Raw genomic sequence first — 22,213 nt, 5'->3', positions numbered from 1 at the left:
AAAGAAGTGAACATGCACTTAGTACCTCTGGCAAAGGAAAAACAAACTAAAAACCATTTTGATATTTTTGGCATTTAAAAAACATCTTCCTTTCTATATTGTAACATATAAACCCCCAAATCAATAATGCACAGTCACTGTTTAAAAAAAATAATTTAAAAAATTACTATAAGATGCTCCAGTCAAAGTATTTCTTATCTGACTCCAAGGAGACAATCATCCCTCATTCTCTTCAACTGGAGCAATTCTGACTAAGAGGTAAGGTTTCATATATGGTAGTGAAGTAAAGCCAGAAAAAGAGGGGAGGAAAAGGGATCTCAAGGTTGAAATATTTGCACAGGCAAACTCCTTTGAGGCAAGTATAAAACAATCAGTCAAGATCTTTCATGTGACATATTTTTTATATAGTAAAACTGATTTCAATACTGGACTAAGAATTTGCTCTGCAAATAGTTATTGTATGTGATCCCACTGTTGGGATATTTGTTTATTTAGTAATAGATTGTGGGAGAATCCTGTGTATTTGAGGACAATTCCGTACAATCTGACCCTGGGAGAAGCGGGGTTACCGTGGTTTGTGATAAGGGATTCTCATCACTTAAGTTTTCATGGGTACTGACTTATGTGATCTGGGGGAAACCATTTCACCTCCTTGATGATGACGTTTCTGACCTCTCCTTTCCTCCCTGTTCTTTCTTCTGTTAGCTCATGCCTGGAATATTTTTATGTTCTGAATAATGCAAAGGTCTAGTTTGGCATGGGTCCTTGTCATATTTAAGTTCTGTTACTACTTGTAAATAGTAAAAATATTAAAGTTTGGGGAAAAAGCCCAACAATCTCACACACTCCTTTAGTTCATTTAGCTGCAGTTTAGGTAATTTGGATGATACAAGATTTTTTTTTTCCTGTCTGGAAATACATACAGGACTTGACTGCATCGTCTGACTTGTTAAATGTGAAAATTATGACCATTAAATCTGTGATTTGAAAATGTGCCAGCAGAAAGCAGAGAACTATATGGATACTTTCTGAGGTTCATTGCCTTAGGGTCAATTGAAACAAGCAGATCCGTGGGGAAATACAGTGGAAGGAACAAGCAATTGCAGGTGCAAATATGCCTGAGTCTTGTCTAACTTTCATTAAAAGAAAAATTGTGATAAGGCAATTAATTTCTGTCCCTTTACATTTTAAACAGATACTGGCATTGCCTAAGATTTTTAACTGCATGCTGGCAGAATTATGGGCTTACTAGGAAGAGATATCAGGAAAAGTTGTAAAGGGCAGGAGGAAGCAGAGGTGCAAACACTCATTTTCAGGAGAAAGGGTCGAAATGTATATCCAGAGGTAAAAAAATGGAACTATTACAAGTCTCCAAGTTTTCACCAGCAGTAAATACATGTCTTCCAGAACGTTTAATTCTTGTCAATAAATTGCTCACACAATGCCTGTGTGAGCTGAAAGGGTTAAAACTCCATCTGACAATGCATGAGCCTCTGACAGAAAAGTAAGGCTGGAGGTAGTACTTCATTTTACCCTTTTCTCCTCAGGAGCCTGTCCCTCATCTCTGCCTCATGGTACCTCAGAGGCCAAATATCACAGTAGTGGACAGGTATGTGGATGCGACTCAGTAGCCCCATTGATGCTGCAGTGCCTTACTGTCAACCCATTGTCGCTGAAGGGTTAGGCTAATGGGCTGTCTGTCGTGTCCTGGGGGATAAAGGCAGAGGAGTTTGCTAGGGACAGAAGAAATCTTGAACTGCTACAGCAAAGTCTGTCAGAGGTTGGTTTTGATAGTCATCAATTTCACTGACTTGTGTGCTTAAAGGGCAAGACGTACCCAGACTACTAGAAGTCCAATTTCTTATTTTTGTGTTAATCTGATTGCACTCAATTTTTCGTATGTGAGTTCTTGGTGGGTTGCTTTGCTGCTTGTGGAAACTGCTGCTTGCCATCCACAGATGTGTGTGGATTAGCAATACATAATGGACTGATGTTTAAGTGGTGAAAGGGATAAGTGCATGTGGGAGTGAAGCCTCAAGGAAGACCATTTCTCAGTGTCTGTAAGAGAGCAGAGGGCATGATAACTAATCAAAGTAAGTTTTCAACTCTAAAAATCTACATTAAAATTTTGGCTATGGTGTTGAGCAGAAGTCAGTTTGCCATGGCTTGAGATGGCTTCTAACCAAGTTATTCAGCGACATTCTGTAACATGCTGTATGCTTTGACTAGCTAAAAAGAATAACCAGGACTGCCTGATGTAGGATGGCACAGGGCTGCCTCCTAGTATCTGCTGTTCTTCCCAGAGGTAAAATCCTTTCTTTGCTGCTATCACCAGCAGCAATACTTCTGATTTTAAGAAGAATTAATCTGATTTATATAAAAGAGCAAATGTCAAAGTTGAGATTTTTCCAACTTGGGGATGGGGTGAGAATGAGGTGTGGAAATGGGAGGAAAAAATTAATTTCAACAGGCTTTAGGGTTTTTTCAAGGAGAGAGCAGAGGAAGCTGCTTTTATGGGCAATGCTACATAGTGGGCAATATCATTCTAACACAACACAATTGTCTCTTTGGGGAAGGTACAGGCAGGTAAGAGGATGAAAGAGAAAGATTTGCTATGCTGGTTACTCTTAAGTACTCCAACAGAGTCAAAACATGTTTGTTTCCAGCACTTTATCCGTAGTAGGTGGGACACAGAGGATCCATTAAAGATGTGGTATGGGCTCCATTTTGTTTGGTTTTCTTTTTGCTAGGGACTATCAGGGAACACAATTGTAGCAGGTCTGAAGGTACCATATTTTTAAATTATAGTTGCAACATTTTCCTCGTTTGTGAATTTAGCCTCAAGGATCTTACTCCCTCTTTTAGATTTTTCAGATCACATCTCATTCACTTCTGCTTCATGTAATCAACCAATTAATAAGGGCTTGAGAATCAGGCAGTGATAATTGGCATCAGCTTTGTAGAAGAATAATCATGAATGTGAAAAGAAATTGTATAAACTGTCATTGTTTTCCTTGCCCTTCACTCTTTTGCACCATATTAGTTCTTACAGTACCTCAGTTTTAGGATGGCCAATCCGGGTCAGACCAAAGCTCTCACCTAACCAAGTGTCTCTCTTTGACAGGGACTATTAAAAGGTAGTTTGGAACTGTGATAAGAAAAAGTAAAGGCAGAGCAATCTTTTCCCCCCGTATTTCTCTAGTATCCAGCAATTAGTGTTTTCAGATAAGCCCTAGCTAGAATTTGTATACATGGCTGTTCTCCTTCTAAGGCATTTCACATGCTCATGCTGGTGCTGTTGCAAAATCCCACAATTACTACCCTCCTGGATCCTGTGAGGTAGAAAAGTGGTATATTATCTCCACATTATGGATTTTGAACTAAGGAGCAGAGAGACTTGAAATGCCACCATCTAAAAATAGATTAGAGCTGTTACAGTTCATTGGCACAATAAAAACTTTGGAACAAATTGATACCCAGCCTGTCCTTAAAAAAACCAACCTCTCTATAAACTTTCTATTACAATTCTACATGATGAGACAAGGGTGACCGCAACCCTGAAATTTTATGATAGTTCTGTGTTGCTTAATTTTTCCAGTAAATACCAGCAACATGGTCCTGTATAGTGTGACTTCAATTACACAAAGTTGCTTCCAGATGACTTTCAGACTCTAAGATCAGGTACTCCCAATTAAAAAAGGGAAAGTGGACAAACGTGTGGGTTGTTCATCAGAAATTTGCAGATTGCTTAAAGAGATTTTCAGCTTGTTGAAAATGTCAATATGACATCATACTCCTAAAATAAGTAACTTGTAGGTTAGAAGGACTTCGGATAGATGGGAGAATATATGCCAGGAGGGCTAAGCTGATAGAGGAGGTCTCTTTTAACACTTGGACTCCATTGTTCTTGGCACAGTCCTGCCACTTTGTTTGGGCAAAGTTTTCAATGCTCTGTCCTTGTTAGTTAACTTGTGGCCCTCTCTACCACTGTTATTTTAGCATATCAAAATCACTAACGTGTTTATCTTTATATCACTTCCAAGTTGTAGCCAAGGCCTGAACCATATTTTCTAAACAGACGGAAAGATAAAGTGAGTGAAGTGCATACTGGTGAATGCAGGTGTGTGCTGCTGATACTACATCAAGTTCTTGGCTCCATTGCTAACATATGCCCTTAGTTAGTAGGTGGTACTAAGCTTGACTTTGGAGAGAGATGTCTGTCTTGTATACTGTTCATTTCACAAGGTTACACCCCTGTCTTCACTTGAGCTTCATAACTTGGGAATCTTAGCTCCAGCTAGATCTTCCAGTTGGCCATGCAAAACACAGCTAAGGTGATTCTCTTTTTTTAAGAGGACTTTGAGGGGAAGGAAATGAAAACTTCTAGCAGAATGACCCCGAAAAAAACCTGGGGGAATGAAAGGCCAAAGCAGAAATTTTCCCTACTGCTATGGTCTTAGTGGTGAAATTTTATCACTTACATGATGACTGAGAGACTGAAGAAACAAATTTGAAGCTGTCATTCTAAATTAAAGACATTTGTCAGCCATTTGTCATGCTTAATTTTTTTTTTCTTTTTAATTAATGTGCACTCATTGTCACCAGGCTGCTGTACTCCAGAAAGGCATTTTGTACAATGAGTATTGAAATACTCTGCTTCAACTTCACAAAAAGCCCTCTATCCAAATACTTTTATAGCCATTTCTAACTGATTATTGTTCACAGCTCATATGTTTGTTTGACTGTGTAACATCTGGGTTAGAAACATGAATATTATTCTGCAATCATAAATGGCTAACAAAGCTATATAGTAAGTACCTAAAAGTTCTTCCTAATGTAATCTAAGAGTTAAAAGAGATGCATTGTTTTTTATTATTCCACTCATCCAGAAAACTGCTGACAAATCAGTGTGTTGGTTAGATGCAATTTAGAAAAGTTTTAATCATCTTGATATGAAGAAAGGCTTAAACAAATGTTATATATTTTGAATAAGATATAAAGATTCTTAGAAATATTTATGGATAAGATAGAACAAAAGCCAAGTTTCCTGAAAGCAGAAAAATGTTTAAAATCTGGTCTTTCTTGCAAGATCTGTGCATTCATTTAGATGTATAAAATAGGCATGCATTTTTTCCTTTGGTGTTAACAGTTGACTGTGGTTGTTCATACCCATTATTTCATATATGTGTTTCCTCATAGAAACCACACTTTTGGGAAGAACATAAGGAAAAATAATCTATATTGTGGTAGACTGTAGGTAGAAATACTACAGTTTACAGTCATTTGTGAAAGGACCTGAAGACTCATGTATGACAAACAAGCACGACCTGGATCTCATCTGGATACAAAGACAAATCCATAGACTGTACTAATGTTAGTGCTTCTTGTTCTTTTCCCTGACAACTAGTTTGCTTATGTATTTTACATAAAAGGAAAGTCAAGTTTTATGGTGAGATTTAAATCTTGATAGGCCTGATATCCTCATCTTGACATCTATGGAGAGATAACATCAGGACAGGGAAATAAATGTCATCTCATCTTCTAATTTGGATTAAAAACACCTATAAATAGTTGGCCTTCCAATGTGGATCTTTCTCAATGGTACCGAATATCACAATGCTAAATGCAAATTGCTCTTAGATAGTTTTTCAAAGTAATTTGACAACATAGTTTGACTTTGCTCTAACATAATCTAGAAACTGTTTCTCAGTAGTGGCACAAGGGGAGTGCAAAGAAACTATTATACAGAATTCCTTGCAATTTGCTCCTTTCTAACAATATCTATCATATTTTGCTTAACTATAGCAATCTTCCTAGCTTCAAACGTTCTATTTAGATGTATTCAGTGATTACATGAACCGTATGGATTTCATACCTTAGGTGAGATTTTGCTTAGAATACTAATGTTACGTGCTTTACAATAAGGCAGTGAATCCCAATTTGGTTTTGATTGCAATAATCTGGAGTCAAATGTGCAAACCCTTGCTAATTTAAGTTGATTTTACCTTTATCGTTCTGCATATTACATGATCTAGAGCCACACAAACAAAAGCTTGTTTGGACTTACCATGCTTTCCTTTTCAGAAAACAGAATTCTTTTTAATTAAAAACACTTTAAAAAAATCAGTCTGCATAATTGCTAACACCTGCTATGTGTTACTAACAGATGTTTCTTACTTACCTAAGGGAACTGTTATAATTACACTATAAGCTTATTGGAATGGCATTTAACCAAGATAGTTTAGGAACTTTAGGTGGTGACTTAGTGTTCTTTTCTTCATCTTTCCTCTAAAAAATTTAAAAAAAAAACCCAGCAAGCAGCCCTTCTCACTCGCCTCCTCAGCTCATATTTACTAAACACAGTTCACCACAATGGAGTTTTGGATGTTCAGCCAGCCTCTCCTCATTTCTTGGCCCATCCCTGAGCATTGAAGAGAAGTTTGCATGTGTTGCCACAAGTGTAGCACTGGAGCCTCTCTTGGCAAGGACCAAGATGGGGAAATTGTGTGAGGTCTTACAAGTCATGCTAGTAGTGGGGTTTGAGGAACACAGACTTAAATATGGGATCTCGGGCAGCCCATTTAATCTCTCTGCCTCTGTATTCTTCTCCAAGAAATATTAACAATGTGGCCTGTTGAGAGGTCTAAATCAAAGGTGTTTGCCTAGGGCTTTGAGACCTTCAGATCAACATAGTGGTTGTGACTGTTGTCCTGTCAGAGGTCTGCCAGCAGAGCATGTTGCAAAAGGTATAGTGGATTCCTGCACCTTCAGACTAGACTGCAGAGTAAGACGCTCCACGTTCCCCTCTGCATCTTCATTTCTGAAACTAATCACACAATTACCTGCAGGCATGTGTTAAATATGACACTGGTCTCTGCAAAATAATGGGCCAATTGCAAACAATGAATAAAGAGAGGCAGCTCCATTTATAACTGCTGTTTCAACAGAGCTGTGTTGTAATCAAAGTGATCTGAGGGTGACTCATTAATTAATTGATGTTCTTTTTTATTATGTGCTATTGAGTTAATGAGTAATTTGTGCTAGATAACTCTCTGAACACACTGATTACGTGAGATATTTTCTGGGGCTTTCATACCAATGACATGCTGAATAGGTGGAAGATGGTATTTGCTTATGTATACTCATTATTAGCAGGTTCAGGATGAATATAAATCAGCAGAAGGGCATTTTAAAAGGTATTAGATACATGCAACCCTTACTTTAAGGCTTTAAACAGATACTCTTCAGCTTCTAATGCCTTAAATAGTATTAAAATCACTTCCTTTATAATACTTCTATCACCCACAATTGGCAGCTTCTAGAAAGGGAGCCTACACAAAAGATTTTTACTGGGAGCATGTTTGTGCTAATGGCCTATTACCTTGCACATATTGTATTTTGGTTTCTTTTTGCAAGGTACTGAACAGTAAACAGGTTTGGTCTGCATCATTGGACTGAAGTAGGAGAAATGTATTAAGTGAATATGTAATTGGCTTTTTTTATCTAATGTGGTATTTAAAAGAATAAAAACACTGTTCTTATATACAGTACACACTTTGCTTTCTGTAGTTTGAGTTGTTAAAGCTTTTGCTTTATTGAAACCACAACATCTCCAAAGCCATAGGAGTTTTTTATTCATTAAACAACAAATGGCTAAATTGATAATTTAGTCTGACAACAGCAGCACAGTGGAAGCTTTCAGAAGAATCAGCTAAATGTATAAAATTATACCCAGCAATCACTACAGACCTTCATTTTTGACAAGATTTGTTCTAGGTACAGATGACTGTAAACTACCTACCGCTGAGAAAATTATAAGAAGCTGCTGTATATTATGTTGAAAAAAAAGCCTTTAAAGTACTTTGTACAGGTGAAACTTTGCCACAATCCCTGTTTGTTTCTTTTCTCCACAGTCTCCTTTCTCACTGACTACTTCTCAATCTATTTCCCTGGAGTCATTTTATATATAGGCAATTAGGAACATTTGAGGGGTTGCTGGATGATTTTTCTTTATTTACATTACATGAGCATAAATTTGAGGACTTTGTGGGGGTAGGAAGAGGCAAGAAAATACGCTTAAAAAAACCAACCCAGAAAACACGTTAAACAAGATTAAAATACAATTATGAAATGGATCAATTTTATCTCTGGTCATTGCTTTTGCAAAATCCAGGCTGTCTTGATTCATTACCAATCATGGCAGACAACAGACACAGCAGATTATGGTTGGCACAGGAGCTTTCACAGTTGAAAAACAAGGTTTGATAATCTGTACTTTTCCACATGGCTTAAAAAACAGGAACCCAAGAATAATAGATCTGGAAAAAAATTTGTTACTATTGTTTTTGTCTGGATAAACTTAGAGATTTGTACACTTAGAGATAAAACACCCTAAAGAGAAGAGATACAAGTTCAAGCATACCTGCCTGGCCAATGAGCATACACTGAGCAACGGTCACCAGCAGAATGTTTTAATGTATGCAGACAGAGAATGTTGACACATACAGAGTGATGGAGAAGGAAACCTAAAATAGATAACTAAAAGCAACCAAAATGAATGGTCTAGGCCTCTGTCAAAAAGATCAATAAAGCGGCCTGGCAGATAATCTCTCTTCAATATTGTCTTATGATATTATACTTTATTGGAGTTGTAAATATTTCCATTTAATATTTCAACTCCCGGTTATTATTTTAACAGCCAGGCAAGATGTGAGTTTGCAATACAGGAAAATGTGTAATCAATCTTTGACCTACGTCAAATCTAAGTTTATACTGTATCCTTTACATACAAATTTTAGATATGTATGTGAATAAGATGTGTGAGCTTAAAGTGCTCAAAACAATGCTGTACCATTGCAGCACTTCAAGCAGGCATATCAACATTTCTATATCATCAATTAAGCTTGACAGAATGTTGAGATTATTTTTCTTCTCCATAGCAGGACTGACCTCTCTTCCCCATTTTGAGAATATGGCACAAAACATACATGTGCACATTTAAGTAACATGGCATGTAACTATAAGCCACTATTTCCCATTCCACTCTCTTCATTTACCCCATGGAGTGCTGAGCAGTGGCACTTTGTGGTAATAAGACAGTGCTTTAGCATTTACAGCACTATTAGTGTGCAGCTTTCCTCACCCCAACAAAGCCTTCCACAGGCTTGGTTGGTTTTGGCGCTCTCCCTCACATCTGTGGTTTCCTACTGCACAGATGAATGTTCTGCTTCTTCCAGAATGTCCTAGTGCTACTGGAAACATTTGAATGCATAGGTCTTGGTTTTCTGAAAAGCCAAAAATGCTTTACAAAAGCAGTGTATGCATTAGCCCCATCGTGCAATTGAGGCACACAGAAGTTGAGGGACTTGCTCAAGCTTACTGCAAGTCAAATACAGAACCAAAGTCCCTTCTTTCCTCTTCCCCAGCCTTGTTTCTGGACCAGGGATTTCTATCCAGTCTGTAGTCTATTAGTGGAAAGCAGAAGAGAGATGTTTCTAACTTCTAACTGAAAGACATAACAGAAGGTGGAGGAGAAAATTGAAGTTAAAATAAGATGATTCTTCCCTTTCTGGATATCCTCAACTTCATGGAAAGGACAACTTGTTTATTGCACTTGAAGTAGATCTGGAAGAGCCTAACAGTACCTCTGACATCACCTGCTTTTTTATCCCAAAGATATTAATGGGCTGTGGAAGGGAGTGGAAGAGAGACTTGTGTTCAAGGTTAGGAAAGAAGACAGTCCACAGAACAGCACTAAATTTCCTTTGAAAAACTATGTGGACCTATTTTTTTCTAATTAGTAAGATCAGCCTGAGGTGGTGTTAACATTTCTTACTAGTCCTGTATGAGTCAAAGTCAAGTTTTGTGAGCCATGCTTATTTTTAAAAGGGTTCACAACCAGAAACAAAAACACACTGTAACAATAGTCATTAGAACTAAATATCCATTTCTATGTCAAGCCACTGTGCAGGGTACGCCAAACCATATGCTAGAAGAAATACTCCACAGCATTACAAAGTTTCTTTCCCTGTCCCCAGGAAAAACATGTTGAAACTGCACAACAGGACAGGAAGAGCAGGGAAAGACAGCACTCAACTTGAGCAGAGGTGAGGGGTTTTTTGTCTAAATAAAAACAAGAGCTCAGCTTCATAGCAACATGTGGTATACTGGGTTCCTTTTTAAAATTTTCTTTTTTTTTTTTTTTTTTTTTTAAATGCAGGCTGTTTTCATGGTAAGCTAAGTTACAGTGGCAAAGATAAAATAGTTAAAAATGCATTTAACAACTTTTTCAACATTCTTCCTGCTTTCCTCTGCCAAACACCTGTAAGCTCTGTGAGGGGCATGAGCACTTAGGGAAATCCTGCTGATGCAATAGCTTCATGGCTTTAAAGACGGAGGTCCATCTTTCCTAGAAAATGGACTGATTGCCAACAGTAGCTGTCAGCAGCGACTTCACCTCTGTTGAAAGGATTTTAATTGCCAGTATTGATGGGACAAACCTGTAGCATGTTGGCATGGACAGCAAAGCACCTGTGCAGTTGAGTGTGGTAGCTCTCGCTTTCTGTATTGGTAATTCAAAGTTTTGTCCCATCCACATCAGCATTTAAATTACCTTTAGAATTTACTGAGGTGATAACTAGTAATTAGTTACTCTCCTAGTGTCAGTTCAGGGTCATTTCCTTAATGTAAATAGACCCTCAGAGGGGGCTGTTTACAGTGCCTTCTACTTTCACTTTTTTTCCAGGGTTTGCTGAGGACACAGTCCCAGAAAACTTAGGTTAAGCTCTCATAAAAAAAAAAAGAGAAAAAGGAAAGAGAGAGAAAGAGACCCCTCAGATTTTAAGAAAATTTTTAAATTTATATAAACGGAAGTCCTCTCCCTTTCTTCCCTCCCAAATCAAATGATTTCAGAAAAATAACATATATTTTTTATATATATATATAAAATAAGACACCCAGAGGCACTGGCTTGCATTAGGGCTTAATTTCCAGCTAAATTAAAAATCAAATCCAGGCATTTAAAATGCCCAATGGGCACAAAAGCAGCACCCAAAATCATTAACTTCTGCACCTTTTATAATATATGAGAAATCGGTCAGATTTGCTTTCAAAATTTTGTAGTAAAATAAAAGTGCTCTTTGAGGAAAATCTATGCAATTAAACAGCAGATGCTTAACCCCTGAAAAATAGAGGCTTATAACAGAAGTGCTGATAGACCCTTAACCATAGCATCATTAGCAGCAGGTGCTGCTAGAGTTAGTTTTCTAAATATTTTTTATGTAAACAGTATTCTTAAGCTCTAAGTGTAGCACAATGGTTGGGATTTGCTCTTTAATGCTTTTTACTAGAAAGATACAGCTCATTTAAAATAGCTGGTAGATACAGAAAGCATAAATATACAGTAAGTTTAGACACTGATTGTACTAAATGCAACAATACAAAGAAGCAAACAGGAACACAAATGGTAACACAATAAAACTGTATTACATTTGTGCTTCAAATATTACAATACATTATATACAATAGTCCAAAATAAACATCTCATGCCAAATGACACAAAAAGAAACGAAAAACCCAAACAAACCAAAAACCCCAAGAGCAAGCAAAAAGAATCCAGCTGTATGTACAGTACCTTTTTAATTAACATTCAACTCTGAACTGGAGCAATTTTCACTACATACAGATGCAGTCCGCCTTTTATTTCACGCAACCATTCTGTCTCCCTATATCTATGCTATTCAGTAGGTTCCTGTGTCATTTCTTATATACACGTTGAGCAAAAAAGATAAAAGGACGTAGTGCTTTGTATTCTTAATGATGTGGCATCAGATCAGCGAACCTGGGGTGCATAACCTTCTTTCATTAAACCCTCCTCATAGTCTGTCTGGCACAGAATCATGTTGTTCTTCAGGAAAAATTTGTCTCCAACGCAAAATCTGAAATTACAATAGTAAAGGAAAAAAAAAAGGTAGTTTCAGGATGAATTATGTGATATGATCTTACATGTAAGGATTGTACAACAAGTGTTCACGATTCTGTTGTACTGACCGCATGGTTCACACCTCTGCTGTCTGTGTTCACGTACGTGAAAGCAGAGAAGAGAAATTGCTCTGGTATCAAAATTAATCTCGTGCTTTCAACACAATCTAGTGCATTCAAGTACTTTTACTTCCCCAGCCAAAGACTTCATTCAAAGCCCACTGAAGACTGTGGGAGTCTTGGATCAGGTCACTAGCATACAGATAAAACAGAATAAATATCCAAGGCTACTGAGTTGAGTGAAAAGTAAATGTCCTGCTTTCACGCATATCAGAAGGAAAACAAAGTGACCACACGCAGCACGAAGCTCAGCTGAGATACGTTGCATTTGCCTTCTGCAGGCATACCAGTAAGAATTTAATGTTATATTCAAGCCAGATATTATACTAGAATAAATTTAAATCAGTGGGTCTGAGAATCGTTTCTAGTATACACACAACTTTACATATATTGTGGAGCAAAGTAGAGACACATAGGCAGGTATGCAGAAAAACCTTCTTTTTACCTGTAGGAGTTGATTATGAATTTAGCAACTCAGCTAACTACTGTCTTTCTTGTGGTATCAGTATACCTTCCTTGTTATACTATTATGTGCATCACAATGATGTGATTGCTACAAAATGCTACTGAGAGATTTCATTTGATTTTCTCTGATGAGTGGGAAAATCATGTAACGTTAATGCTTCTGGCTATCTGGCTTCAAACTTCAAGTAAAGTAGGATTTCCCAGCTAAGCAGTGTGCTTGAATATATGAAGGCTCTTCACTGACACCCCCCCATCAACCCTTTCCCCCCAACAAAGGCAATCTTCTTGAAGATACTTAGAGAGCAAGTGAATAGGGGCAATGCATAGAAAAAGAGTTTCCCTAGTGACTGCCTTTGCAGGGTTATGTGCCTTTGTTTATAGTGAACTCTCTAGCTATAAAGTATACTGGGAGGCACTGCTCACATCATTCCAATTAAAATGAAAGAAAATAACCTAAATGAACCCCTTAACACTGATGTGAATAAATGAAACCAGTTTCTACCAGCTAATTATGGATCTCACTACATAAAGTATTGTTTAATGTGTAACAGATTATAATGTCCTTTTTTGTATAATTTCCAAATGGTGACATCTTGGACACAATTAGGGTCAGATATAAATGCTTGTGTTGTTTACGGTAGATTTAACAACAGAGTAGCTGTGGGAATAGCTGTATATGTATTTAATTGTAACAATTTAACCTTCAAATAGTGGTGCCTGCTGTGGTTGACCCAGTAGAACTACCTAAATGACACAGGTTGACCCGCCTGACCTCTGATAGTGGTCTCTCTTTATCAGACAGTCAATTTCTAATGATGTTCAAGCAGAAATCTTGGTGAATTGTCACAGATTAAATTGTGTATTGAAAGCAGTCCTTTAATGTTTTGTGAAGTTGGAGGTTTAAATGAGTAGCAGTTGGACTGATTTACATTTGTGAAGATTGGAATGCTAGACAAACAGTGAACCCATTTATTTTCCAACTGGGTAGCTTTGGAAATTTATCCTTATGCTAGCTAAATAGATAGAGGGAAAATAGTGTAATAAAAAAGTGGATTGAAAAGAATTAGCTCTGCTCTTAAAGGAAAATTGGTTTGTTTATTTGTGGACATTTTTTTTTTCTGTAGGATTACTGCCTGCTGCTGCTGCTGACTGAAAATAGAGATTATGGAATGATCCCAGAATCTTTAAGTTATTTATGGTCCAGACTCTTTTATGGAATTTACAGGTTCCTGCTATCCTTCCCACCCCAATCCCACGTGTGTTGCAATGCAGAATTCTTGAATCAAATAAGTTCTTTGGCAGTTTCTCTAGTTTCCATCCTTTGTACTTTTGTCTATCTACAACAATGCTGCTGTAAAATCTTTTGTGGATCTTACTAGACCAGGTATGGAGATTTAACTAGTGTAAAAGTGTTTTTCTCAGAGAAGTTACATTACAGGAAAAAAAAATGAAAAAGTAGTTCCTCTTAGTTTCTCTTAAATGAACACGTGGATTAATGTGGACTAAAGTGGAGGAAGTTATGCATTGTGACAAATCAGTCAATTCATTACAGTTATCCCAAGGATTACTGATGGGGCTTGAGCAGGGGCTCTCCCCAAGGGTCAGGCACCTCTGAGATACCACCACCTCTGCTGGCCCAGCAGAAAGCACTGACTCTGAACTGTGAATATTAATCAACTACGTGTTCCTTTGTGGTCCAGCATAACTCAAAGTTTAGCAGACCAATTTGTTTAAAATATTTAGTAAATGAAAAATACACTCCTGAAGTGCTATTCACTTGCACAGCAATACTTCCAGATGTGACTGCTTGTAACATTGCTTGCATCAAAACCCTGCTGGAGGGTTTTGTTTCCCAGCCCTCAGAGAAGTGCTGCAGTTTGAATTAAACTGCATCAGCTCCACGAGGGAGCCAGGATGCCTTTCCCAATAAAAAGTGTCAATGCCTTTTGCTTTTGCTATGTTAATATGTCGAGCCAGAAATGCTCTACCTATGTCTACATGGCATTTGACAGCTTTATGCATGAGTAGCTTTAAACATACACAGTTCCACAAATCATTCACCTTCTAAGAGTGCAGCTGTCTTGAGGAGAGGCTGCCTATACACGCTTGGCTGTGTGATAACCTGTGGGGTGAGGGTCTGTCTTCATGGTAAGACACCCTCTGGATTCATCTGAGGCTGCATTTGCACATTGAGGGTGATCCTCTGTGCCTTGGGAGAAATCTGTGCCTTGGGAGAAACCTGTTACTTGTGATACTTACGGTCCAAATTCTGCAATTGTTTTCACATTATGCAAGTTCGGTGACCAAATATATTGGCAAAGACTGGTGGTGAGGTTTGCATGTGCCCCATGGTATTAAATGTGGGAGTTATGCACTCATTAGATGACGAAGATGTAAGGGTAAGGTGAAAAACATACAGACATGGCATTCTGGCTCACAAGTACGAGACAAGGTAAGTAGATGGATGAAGTATGACAAATTCTGTCCATCCACACTTTTAACCTTACTTGACTTTTCAAAAGCAGATTTAGTCTCTTCTAAGTCAAAAAGATAAATTTTGCAATGACTTCAGATTGGTTCTGCACACTCCAGGGTTTAAACCTGGCTCAGCCTTTAAATAGAAGGGTAAGTTCAAGCCTAGCCTTCCACTTCTGGCAAGTGTTGGTTTTGAGTGTTTTTTTTTTTTTATGGAATTGGCATAGGATGAACATCAGGGCACAATCTGGGCATGTATATCAAGTGGAGTCAAGGTGAATATTACAATGCCACTGGCTTAGGTGTATACAACGTGGCAAGACTATTACTCTTCTAGCAGGCAGACGGTAGTCTTCAGCCTTCCCTAAAACCCTCACCCAATTTATTTAATAGACATGCAAGATGAACAGGAAAAAATATACAATAGGCTGCATTAACATGCTAGATTAGAGGTACCACCATAAATTGATGATACTACTTTTGACACAAATGTGACATTAGTAGAATGACCATTATAATTAACCTACATCTTAGAACTCCCGTCATATTTTACAATGGCAAAAGGAAGGCCATTTATATTACAAAATGACCTCTGTTATCACCTTGTTTGGAAGGGGAAGGTGTGCCTAGACTAATCACAAGAAATATAAAACTTCCAATTTGAGAAATAGTATTTCATTGGTCAGAACAGATATTTAAGGAGATCTCACTGCTGTCATCTTTTCTGATGTACAGGATGTGTGTCAAGGTATCGAAGACTTCTTAAGAAAGTGAGAGAAATATTGCTGTGAACAAAGATGGCTGTGTGAGAAGTGCCTCCTCTGGTAATGTCAGTTCTTTGTTGGTGCAGAAAGAAACAAAATCTGGAAGCATTTAACTGATTTCCTCTAGGATAAAGAGAGCTCAGACTTACTTTACCCTGACCCTTCCCCTCTGCTTTGTACACTCAGTGATGTCCTCTGCTTTTCTTCCTTTACTCTTTCTATTTTTAAAGCTCCTTTGAGTTTCCAGTGTAACTCAAATTAATGTTATCTATATGCGGCATCAAGAGAACAAAGCCAATGATGATCACATTTCAGCAGTCCACACCCATGGTTTAGTAATTCTAGGGTTCTACCAGAACGTCCATCTATTGTCAAAAGCTGGAAAGTGGGAGTTGTGCCTAGGTTTGTACATTTTTACCAGTACAATGTCATATATATACATACAGACTCCTAGTTCAACTTACAGTGACCAACCTCATCTTGGTGTACTTCTCAATTGCTTTTTCTTTTTCCTTAAAGCTGGCATAGGAAATGTATTAATTTTTATTTGAAATTTAGAGACATTCAAAGAAAATTCTCAGTATTCGGGTCTTCAGAATTTACAAAATGACTACTCATGCAAAAATCTAATGTTGGTGTTTGAAATAAGGATGTCTCTGGCATTGCATTCCCTCCCTTTTGCTTGACAGGGAACAAAGGCAGCATTGTGTGGGCATTTTACAATTTACACTGGAGGTAACTGTTTAGAGAGACATCAGGAGAGCGATTTGAATGACTGTAACCACCTTCAGTCCAGTTCTCATTAAAATAAAGGCTGTTTTGGAAAGAGGGACAGAACATTTGATTTAAACAGCCCTCAGCAACAGCAGATGGGGGTTTTTAAACCATACCCTGAGTTGACTTCAAACGACAGAGAGAAAATATCGTAGCAGTATGGAACAAGCTGCTAAAGCAGACGACAGAGAGTGAAAGGAAGGACACGGAAACTCTGGAAAGTGGGAAAGCCGAAGGCAGACTGACATCATCACTGTAATCAAAAGTGTCAAGCAAAGATACAGCTGAGCCCACTTGCAAGATTTTCCACTCCATTTTGCTAGTCACACACATGCAACCTGACAAAGTGTGAAAGGCAGTGTCTGTTTACAAGTTTATTTTTCCAGTGGTTTCCTTTTTTTTTTAATCTTTAAATTTGCTGCAGAAATTAACTATATTGAGGTTACTGTTGAGAAGTTTAATATGTTTACAGAGAAGAAAGGGGAGCACTCACACCATTAAGATGACTGTCACTAAGCTCTGCGGGTATTTAGGAGATCGAAAAGCTTCAAATTAGGAGTAAGCTGGACAGAGACATGAAAGATAAGAGGATGCTAAAACCTTTAGGCTAGGAGAAGAGCTTAATATTCACAAAATCCCTGCAGCTTTAAGCATCAGTATCAAGAAAAATGGGGAAAAATGTCAAAAAATGGCTGGACAGAGCAATTAGATACTAGAGCTGAATAGCTTTATGAAAGGGAAAATACAAGACAGTGCCTATTTGACACCAAGGGACAAGGCTTGGTGGCTCAGGAGATCTCTTTTAGTCTTGTCTATGTCTACAGTTCTGTCTACAGTCTGTCTTTCTAGAATACAATATGTCTTTTCCTTCTTGCTCTGAAAATGTAGCCTTCAGGAGGCCAATAAAAGGGGACAGGCACATTACGAGTTAGCTCAGAAACAGAGTTTATGACCTGAACAGAAGTCTCTTGAAATCAAAGAATCTACGTATCATCCACATTGACACTTGAGCTACATAGTGAGTTGTAGGTACTCAAAAATAATAAAGACAGTGAAGTTGTTCATAAAAAGAGAAAAAAAAAATCACCTAATCTGTCACAAAAAGCACTAAGCAAAACAGGCAAGCCTCTCTCTCACTGGGCCAGGATCAACTAATTAGAGGACAGGAATATGAGCTTCGTGCAACAGCAAGCCTGAAGAATGGACTGCCCCAAGAATCAATGGGATGTGTGTTAATATAATTATTAGCTATCAGAAAGGCCTAGAAGGAGTAACCAGGCCCAGAACGTCAGAAGAAATTCAGTGTTGGTAAAGACAAAGTAATGCTAACTGAAGAAGCAGTTTAATCTTCTCATGAACAGAATATATATTCCACTAGGAAAAAAACCTAAATGGCGGATGATAACTGAAAATCGGAAATATGGAATGAAACAGAGAAATATGTTCTCTGCTGTAGTACTACAGATAAATTGTACTTTCATTGGTATAAAGAATACTCAAAATATTTAAAATTTAGCGAGGGAAGAGAATATAAAAGTGCAGAATAAGGTCAAATATACAAGTCTTGCAAGAGCTGATGAGCCTTGTTACCTCAGACGGCCATTTTTGGATATGGCCGATGTGTTTGTAAATAAAAGTATTCTCTTCAATAAATAAAATCCACATTAGAGGTAATGGCTGGAGTGAAAGAGCAGACCTAAAAACCCTCAAGAACATTATTTTGCCTATGAAGGGGGAGTATGGAATAAATAAATAAAGTTAAACTGCTATCTTATAAACATCCTCACTTAGACTCTGCTGTTTGGTTTTGATTAGCTTAACTAGAGGAAGAAAAAAGGATTCTGAGAAGGACAACAGAAATTATTAATGCACAGTGACTGACAAGATTATTTGGTTCTCTGTTAAAGAAAAAGAGGTTTCACAGCAGACGTAAAACAACTCTAAAACTGGTGATGAGTCAGGTATCTAGTATTTCTATCTTTTATTGTTATACAAGTAATGAAAACCAAAAGATTTAAAGCTATTTATTAATGAGAGAATGTAGTCAGTGTGATGTCTTGCCACAGGAAACACCAAAGAGATATGTTGGAGCATCCATGAAATAGGATTTACTATATAAAACAAGAAAGTTAATTCTTCAGAGTGCCACTAGCCCCAAAATTTGAGGAAGAAAGGTACCCTACATGCAGTCTGTTTTATTAGGCCCCATGAGGGCTATTGCAATACAAGCAAGATTAAGGCTACTTTTGAGAATTTCTGAAATTCTTTGAAACTTCAGGAACTGTTCCCTGTTTTGACTAGATGAACTAGACTGTATTTTAGGTAAATCAATTATTTTGTTCCCAGCCTTAGACTATTTTTGTTCCCAGTCCTGTAAGACTATTTCAACAGCTCTTTGCCTAAACTACATGCAAAAAAAATATCAAAAAACAGATTGAAGGCTCAGGAATGACAAGGCTGAGAATTATTAACTATCCCAGGAATGCTCCATTTCAGCAGCACCTAACAGCACTTTTCCAGGGAGTTCAGTGGCTGTCGGGCACAGAATTATGTATATTAGCTGCAAAGTGAAATTGTACATTGTTCCACGCTTGTAATAGTAAAAGAATACTAAAAATAAACACATCAGCTTTGCTTTTGTTGTGGGGAAAAGAGGAAAGTTCACTTCCTGAGATCCAAGAGTGCTAACTACGATGAAAATTTTTTGCACTTGGGGTAACAAACATTGCCTGCTTTGCTTGACTGATGAAGATTAGCTGACTTCTTACATTAAAGAAGTTTGTCTTGTATGGGCTGAAGTGACAAGACAATAACTAAGTGCTAATTGTGCATAACCAACACTAAAGACATGCAGCCCCATTATGGCACGTAATAAATGAAGCGAACAACAGAAATATATTAGGTGCTTTAATAATGATACCAGAACAGTGGTTTGAATAAAAACAGTGATGTGAAGAGTTTAAGAAATGAAACCCAGGAATGTGTGTGTGTCTTACTTAAGTGTGTACTATGGGAAGCTCTGCCTGTCTTGCTCAGAATACAGCCTCTTAGTTCTGTGGCAAGACAAAATTGATATAGGACTTTAAATAGCATTAGAACCTATAATTACTTTGCATTATTATATAGTTTAAGCAGTGGTTATTACTTGCCTGGTATTTTAATTTCCCATGCAACATGATGAAAAAGGTCAATTTGGCTTTTTTTTAAAGAGCGTAATTGTAGTGTGCTACACTTATTAGCGGCTGTACATTTTATGGTTCTTTAGGGATGTTTGATTTTTAAATGACTACAGTGTTACAAAATAATACACTGTAGGACAAGGTGAGTTAGCAATGCTTATTTAGAGCTGTATCTAACTTTGCCATATTAGACTACCATTTTCCTAATTTTTTGTAACTTGCCTAGAGACATACATCTTGCATTTCTCCCCACCTGAAAATGAAAAAAATATGAACGCTATAAAACTCCAAATAGGATCATGTAGTAACTAAAAAATAACTGAAAATAATAGGTACGTGAAGGAGAGAACATAATTGGTTCTCTCATTTCTTACACCTCATAGAAGTCAGTCACAAAGCTGCTAGCAGCTCTTGGGGAGTCAGAAGTGGCGTTCTCTGACAGGATTTGGCCACCACTCTGGATGTGGTTGCTGTAAGTTTGGCTGTATTCACCTCGGAAAAATTCACCTGTTAAAATTTTACCATTTTTGACATTTGTTCAGCAACCGTATCATATGGGTGATGCTTTAGAACACTGTCAAATTTGGATTCTTGGATTTTTTTATAAAAGTCCCACAGTTAGGATATGGAAATAAAAACATGGTAAAAGAAATAAGTCCAATGCTGCTACAGAGAAAATGGTGAGAACAACATCTTTTAAATTTAAATGTTAATACAGTTCTGGCAACAGGAAGAAACAATATGTACTTTAAAAGAAACACATGTGATAAAAATGAAGAATGAAAGTGAAATTAATGTAATACTGACAAATGGTACTGCTATGTTCTTCTGCAGAAAAGGATCTCAAAACCCTTTATAAATATTAATTAATTAAACTTGACAGACAGCCCTTTGAAGGAGAGGAAGTAGCATCATTCTTTTTTATTGATGTGGGGTTTGAGGCACAAAAAGTTTTCTGTCCAAGGTCACAAGAGATGTTCATTATCAGTCCCGGGAAAAGTATCCAGGTCTTGCTCTCAATTTTGGGTTTCCACTACTGGTAGATGTTTCTTTTTCACTTAACTGTATGCCCGTACCAGTGCCAAATTAGCACTTAGCCTAAGGAACAGAGTTGTGAAATTCTCTTACCTCTGATTACAAAGTTGACATGCAAAACAGTCCAGGTGATAAACATTGTCCTTTGCTCTCATCACCATCTCAAAAGCAGGTATGAGCTTACTGCAGGCAGCACAGTTTCCTGTAACACCAAATAACCTGGAGATAGGGAAAGAAATATATTCCTGAAGATGAAAAACTGAAAAGAAAACCACACTTTTTTTTTAAATCTTTTTTTTTTTTTTTTCTTTTCTCCTCAGCAGTTGTCTGGCCCTTGATTGACTTCGCAGTACACCTTCCTTTGGAAAGTCTGGTCTTTGGTGGAACAAGTCTGCCCAATTTACAACACAAAGGCATAGTCCTTTTTGCCATTGAGAGCTTTATGAAGCAGTGACAGACTAATATTGAACCTATTGTGATGTTATTTTTTTCTCCCCCCCCTGCAGGTTATACTGACCTTTCTTGATAAAAGAAACATCTTGTTAAACTAAACAAAGAAATAGTAAACACATTAGTGATGTTACATAACCATGCAGTCAGAGGTCAATCTGTTTGCATAGGTGGGACGAGTCTTCTGCTTGGATCCTGCTGTACAGACGAGAGCCACATAACCTTGGCTTTTGGTGCTATTTATTATTAAAACACACTTTAGCTAGAAATGAAATAACACTTGAAAAAGCCAATATTCTTCGCATTTTTGACATCTAGTGCTAAAAGCTTTACCACTATTATTAAAAGAACATTTTATGAACAAGTCATTTAAATCGTCAGAAAGCATTAGCAGTTCATGCACCTTACAACCCTATACCATAGTTATTGCTATGATTATGTTATTCAGGTAGCACATTAAAGTAAATGAGGCTGTAAACTATATATAGTCACATCAGGAGTAGATGTATAAAATACTGTAAGAACAATACGAGATTCTGGTTTTTTTCCAGACATTTATATATATTTTTTAAAAATTTTCTTTGTTAAAGATTTTTCAATACTTTTCAAGTGAGTGTATTACAAAAAAAAAAAACCCAAACCATACGCATGCATCCTTTTGTGACACAGAAGGATTATAATGAACAAGAAAAAATGTTAGCTCTACATGGCAGCAATCTTTGAAACTAAGTTTATTTAAACTATTTAATAGTTGTGATGGATTATTAAAAGTAATGCTCTGCTTGTGCATAGCAGTTAATGCTGTTTTTAACTATGAAGCACACGATGAAAACGCCACATCTGCCAGTTTTCTTTTTTGCCTCAACATCAGGTTGACAGCAGAAAAATATAATGGCTCTCAAGGGAAACACCAAATTAAAAGCAGTTCTAAACTAATGAATTCTAAGGTGCTCTGTAGAAAATTCAGTTTGG

General features: G+C 37.3%; 1 protein-coding gene across 1 annotated transcript in view; it reads right to left on the bottom strand.

Moving 5' to 3' along the window:
• Positions 1 to 11,830: 11,830 nt before the first annotated feature.
• LMO3 (LIM domain only 3) overlaps positions 11,831 to 22,213 on the bottom strand; it is a 54,550-nt gene continuing 44,167 nt past the window's right edge. The window contains exons 3-4 of the mRNA XM_010210865.2: positions 20,885 to 21,010; positions 11,831 to 11,936 (exon numbers count right to left, since the gene is read on the bottom strand). Of these exons, the coding sequence (XP_010209167.1) occupies positions 11,831 to 11,936; positions 20,885 to 21,010 (232 nt within the window). The remainder of the gene's footprint in view (positions 11,937 to 20,884; positions 21,011 to 22,213) is intronic.

This window comes from Colius striatus, chromosome 1, assembly GCF_028858725.1.
Source record: "Colius striatus isolate bColStr4 chromosome 1, bColStr4.1.hap1, whole genome shotgun sequence".
NCBI lineage: Eukaryota > Metazoa > Chordata > Aves > Coliiformes > Coliidae > Colius > Colius striatus.
This window is presented reverse-complemented; position numbering and strand designations above follow the sequence as displayed.